We start from the raw sequence: 5,614 nt of genomic DNA, 5'->3' as shown, positions 1-5,614 counted from the left end.
TTTAGTTGAAAATTCCTCTTTTTTTTAGATTCCACTATTTCATTTGAAGATTCATCATTTTAGTTAAAAATTTATCATTTTGTACATAAAATATAAAGGCTTGTTTGAAAAATGATCTTATTTTAGTTGAAAACTCATATATTTTAATGAAAAATTGTATTTTTTGATAGAAAATTAATCTTCTTGTTTGAAACTTCATCCTGTTTGTTGAAAATTCATATTTTTGGTTGGAAATTAAACCACTTGATTGAAATTTAAACGCTTTCGTTAAAAATGAATCTTTTAAAAAATTTTTAATTCATCTGTTTGAGTTGAAGATTCATCATTTTAGTTCAAGTTTGTGTTGTGAAAAATTAATTTTTTTAACTGGTAATTCAGGTGTTTGCATAAAAATTTATGTATTTTGTTGAAATGTCGTCTTTTTGGTAGAAAATTAATATTTTTAGTTGAAAATTAAACTATTAGGTTAAAAATTCATCAATCTTGTTGAAAATTCAATATTTTTACTTGAAAAATTACAAATTCGATTATATTTAAATTGAATTTAATATAATACCCAAATTAATTTCATTTAAATATGCACGGAATATTACATGTAAGAAGATAAATTAAAAATTTGTTTGAATTATGAATAAAATGCATGGACTTCTGAGATAAGTTCCAAAAATAATTATATATGATTTTAGTATTATTAAATTATTTAATTAATCGATAGTGCTAATATAGTTAATAATATCTTGTAATATAATTGGTCAAATCTTTCTAAATTAAAATAATTAATTAAATACCTAGAAACTGAAAAAAATATTTTTAATAAACTCGTGAAACCGTATACATATTACGAGTCGATTGTTTAAAAAAATGCGATATATTTTAATGGCTGCGTGCTATGAAAAATGATACATAGGGAAAAACTTGATATACCCTAATTAATTAAAATTTGATCAATGGTAATAAAATTGTGGTCAAAATTATTGGAAAATTTATCAAAATTTTTTAATTGTCAGCCTTAATTTAGATTTTTGTCATTATCATAAGGCAGAATGGAACAAAAATTCTTTTTGCAGATGAGAGTGAAGCGACAACATCTTTTCTCATGCAGCTTTCTTCGTGGGATAAAGAAGAACTTGACGATAAATTGGCCAATCGCGTTCAAGTTTCGAAACGCGCTGTTTCCAAAGTTGTCCAAGCTTTCGACAGACTCTCTCAAAGAAATGAGAAAATTACTCTTGCTCTCAAAGGCGAATATGACGGAGGTATTTCGTTTGATTCATTACTTTCGTCGCTTGTGAGTTTTAAATTCATTCACGTTGTACATTTCCAAAATTTCATACGCACACACATTTCAATGATTTTTCAAAGATACTTTAAAATTTCAAATATTTAAAAATGCAGGAATCTTTTGTTTCAAATGCTGTAAATATTCGAGGCTAAATTTTTAATTAACTCGATTTTTAATTTAAAAGCTTCAAAAGTTCTGTAATTTGCAGAGGAGGCGCCGAATATTGACGAAGTCGTGCGTAAAGCTAATTCGGAGATCCAAATGGAAAATCGAAATTTGCAAGCAATTAATATTCAGCTGCACGAAAAGTATCACACAATATCACTGAAGGTAAAATTATTATTGAGTTACAAATTCTATTTCCGCGCCTATGCTAAATCTATATTTTTACTAAATTTTTGCAAAAAAAAAAAACACAAAAACAAATATAGATGTCAGAGCTTCAAGACACGATAACGGGTAAAGACACTTTGGCAGCAGAGTTACGAAACCAGGTGGACGATTTGCAATATGAACTGAACAAAGTTCGAGCAAGAAACGATAAATTGGAACATCACTTGGGAGAAGCGATTGAAAAGTTGAAAGCTTTTCAACAGATTCATGGAACTGATGAAAAAGGAAGTAATAAGCCCAACACACTAGTTGCTTCCAGTGTTTCCCAAACTAAGGTCGAAGACCTCCAGAGAGAATTAGAAGAGACTCGTGAATTGGCTAATAATAGACTCCAGGAACTTGACAAACTCCATCAGCAGCATCGCGACGCCTTGAAAGAAGTTGAGAAACTGAAGATGGACGTGAGTTACTTTTTGACAAATTAAAGATTCATCCCCGACCGTATTCTAACATTATGTCATAATCGTTCGGTTTTGTAGACGAAAGTAAGTGAAAAATCGTGATATGGCTTTGCTTCTCGGATAGAAAAGTTATTTCTTTAATTATTGTTAGCAGTTGGCCTATGATCGTTGCAAATGCATGACAAAATAAGAACGATGAATTTAATAACACATTAAAAGTAATTTACTGACAGTGTTAAATAATCTTTGAATGTTTTGAGTGATCTATTCGACATTTTCAATTTTCTAAACGAAAGCAAACTGAAAAAACTGCTTTTAGATCAAATATCCGTAGTGTTGAAATTTTGAACAAAATTCGTGAAGTGCGTTTGTTTTGATTGTAAATCGGGATAAAAAAGTAATCGGGAGCAAGACAAAGCTAACAAAATTCAATTTACTAAGGACCAAATGATCAATATATGGTTAAATAATGGCAAATGCTATTTTAAGGGACGATATCAAACTGTAGTGTTGTGGCAATGGTGTTACATATAAAATGTATAGGTATATCGTTTTGTTGTTAAAGTTTTTCTCTTTTAAAAAATATTATTTTATTGTTAATATTAACTGTGAATATTGGGCATTATTTAATATAATCCAAATCAACGTATTTGTACTTTAGATAATAAAAAAATGATATCTTAATATATTTTCAAGTTTAAAAAAATGAACTAAAGTAATAAATTGAAAAGAAATGTAATTAGTTTTAATGAATTTATTTAAAAAAATGCTTTTCGGCATAACTCTTTTCATGAAATTTAGCTTCAGATTTAAGAAGAAAAGGGAATTTTCATGATACTTATTTTTAAATTAAACATGAACTAAAGGATTTTATTCCAAATAAGAAATCGCAAGATAGAAACCAAGTTTTCAAAATATCAGTGCCTATCAGTGCATATAGGTGTTGGATTATTGATCGTAATTATTTGAATCGAATCTACAGAAAAAAATTATTAATCGTTGTTTATTTTTATTTAAAATGATTAAATTATGTCTTTTAAAGGATAATTTAATGAATATATAAATTATTTTTACAGTTTCGGATGACTGGGATGCAATAAATAGAATCAAGCTTATCGTGGGTGAAATTTTATAATTTGTTTATAATTTTATAGTACTCTTTTTAAATTTTATAATTTTATGTTTTTAAATTTTCTATTTTTTTAATTTTGCTACCAAACAGACAAGACTTTGGTAAAATTCAAAATTATTCAGATTTTATTTTAAAAGGTTAATTTTAAGTTTTGAAGATTTTAAAACATGTCGAAAGAGAATCTGAAAGATTTTTAAACAATTTTTTAGAATTAAATTTTTTTTATTTGTAGAAGTTTGAGTAGTTTTGAAAAGAATCGAAAATAATTAAAATCTTGAAAAGATTCCGAAAATTTTTTAACGAAATGTACATTTTTTGATGATTTAGAATGAAAAATGAGAAGCCTTTTAAGATTTTTTAAAGGTTTTAGGAAAACAATAAAATTGTCTCAAGATTCCTAGTAAAATTTAAAGTGATTCCTTTATTTTGTAGGAGGGATTCTAAACGAAAATTGAATTAAAATTACAACAAAAATTCTGTTATGCTTGATAAATATTTTCAAATATTCAAACAATTCCAATTTAGTTTTAAACTTATGAAAAAATCCATTTTTTCAATGTAGATTGTTGAAGATTTCGAAACAGGAAGCTGGATTAAAATTACGAAAGGTTTCAAGAGAATACAATTTTTCTTTAGATTCCCAGAAAAATGTTAAATGATTTTTTATAGTGAAAAATAAACTTTAGACCAATGTTCTAAAAGATTTCAAAGTATTTCATACAAAATTTCGAAAAATATGTTGAAGACAAATTTTGTAGTCTTTAAAAAATGTTAAGAGAAATTAAAAAAAAATTTAAGATATTTAGAACGTTTAGATATGTTAAAAAGATTTTTAAAAAATGTTTAATTTCATAATTATGAAAATTTGGAGAAAAATGTAGATTTTTTACAATTTTGTAAAAAAATAAATTCATTTTAAAAATTTGCGTTTCGTCATAACTATTTTCATGAAATTTAGCCTAAGATTAAAGAGGGAAAGGGAATTTTCATTATACTTGTTTTAAAATTACACATGAGCTAATATTAATTCAAGCTAAAAAAAACATTGTTAAAAATTATGTATAAAATCGAGGAAAATATTTTATTGTTAATTATAACTGGTTTAAAAACAAAACTCGAGATGAACTTTGAACTATTATTCAATCCTAATGCTGTAGGGCTTATTTTATCGCTGAAAAGATTCTTAATAGGTAAACAATAGGTTTTTATAAATAATTAAAAAAAAATAAAAACTAAACAATGAGATTTACAGAAAATCTTTTAAGGAATAAAATAAGCGATACAGCATTAGAATTAAATAAGAATTGCAACTTTTACCTACAGAGGAAAAGGAAAACATTAAATTCTCAATTGTTGTTGTCAAATAAAGAAAACGCGAAATATTTTTTTTCAAATTTCACCTCTAGTTCTTTTCAAAAATTAGTTATAATTAAAATTAGCATATTTTTCTACAGTTTATAAATAATTTTTAACAAGGTTCATTTTTTGAACTTGAAATAACATATGATGATAATAATAAATGAGGAAGCACACTGTGTTCATTAAAACATATAATTTGTTTATTGAAATATTTGAATTTTTGAAATGAACTTAAATATTATAAAATTTACACTATTTTCTTTTCGGATATTTAAAAATTACATAAGTAAGGATATGTTTAATTTGATTGCGCATTAATAATGATTTGTTGCGGTTAGTAAAAATGCATTGGGACTTACGTCTAAAAGCAGTGAATTTTACGATTTTTGCAAATTATTTTGTATTTAGAAGGTAATAAAAAATCTTAAAGATTATTATCTTTTATCCAGAACAGTCAGAAACTTATTTTTATTTGAAAAACATTTTTTTCAACACTTACGCCTTGCAATACTTGAATTCAAGGCCAACTGCATAGCTGGCGCCGCCACACGGCGATCGTTAACTCTCATGACAAATATTTTCCACAGCCCTCCATAAAAGTGGCATGGGGCTGGTTTGGATAGTTGGCGGTCAAAATTTTTTAATTTTGTTAGTTCGTTAAAGTGTGTTTTTCAAAGATGTGAAGAGATTATTTTTACACTTTAAGAATCCCTTCAAGTTCTTTACAAGAATTTCAAATCTTTCGAAATATCTCGAAATTGACTAAAATTGATTTTAATCACGTAAAATATTTAAAATATTTGTAAATTCCTTTAAATCTGTCAACAATCCTTAAAATCTTTGAATTTTTGCAAATAACTTAAGGGGGCGACTGAAAAATCCCGAAAAATAAAATTCCCGACACTGTAAATTTCCCGAGTTAGAAAATTCTTGATTAATCAAATTCACGAATAATAAAATTACCGAAAAATAAAAATACCGATTTGAAAAATTCCCAAATAATAAAATACACGAATAATAAAATTACCGAAAAATAAAAATACCGAT

General features: G+C 26.0%; 1 protein-coding gene across 2 annotated transcripts in view; it reads left to right on the top strand.

The window, feature by feature from the left end:
- The window catches only part of LOC117170814 (E3 ubiquitin-protein ligase Bre1), a 47,028-nt gene that overhangs the window by 9,442 nt on the left and 31,972 nt on the right, over positions 1-5,614 (top strand). For both annotated transcript variants that reach the window (XM_033357866.1, XM_033357859.1), the window contains exons 3-5: positions 1,068-1,256; positions 1,491-1,612; positions 1,714-2,076. In XM_033357866.1, coding sequence (XP_033213757.1) covers positions 1,068-1,256; positions 1,491-1,612; positions 1,714-2,076 — 674 coding nt within the window. The remainder of the gene's footprint in view (positions 1-1,067; positions 1,257-1,490; positions 1,613-1,713; positions 2,077-5,614) is intronic.

Source organism: Belonocnema kinseyi, chromosome 1 (genome assembly GCF_010883055.1).
Source record: "Belonocnema kinseyi isolate 2016_QV_RU_SX_M_011 chromosome 1, B_treatae_v1, whole genome shotgun sequence".
Lineage (NCBI taxonomy): Eukaryota > Metazoa > Arthropoda > Insecta > Hymenoptera > Cynipidae > Belonocnema > Belonocnema kinseyi.
Note: the sequence above shows the minus strand (reverse complement) of the source record. Positions and strands in the feature narration are given on the sequence as shown.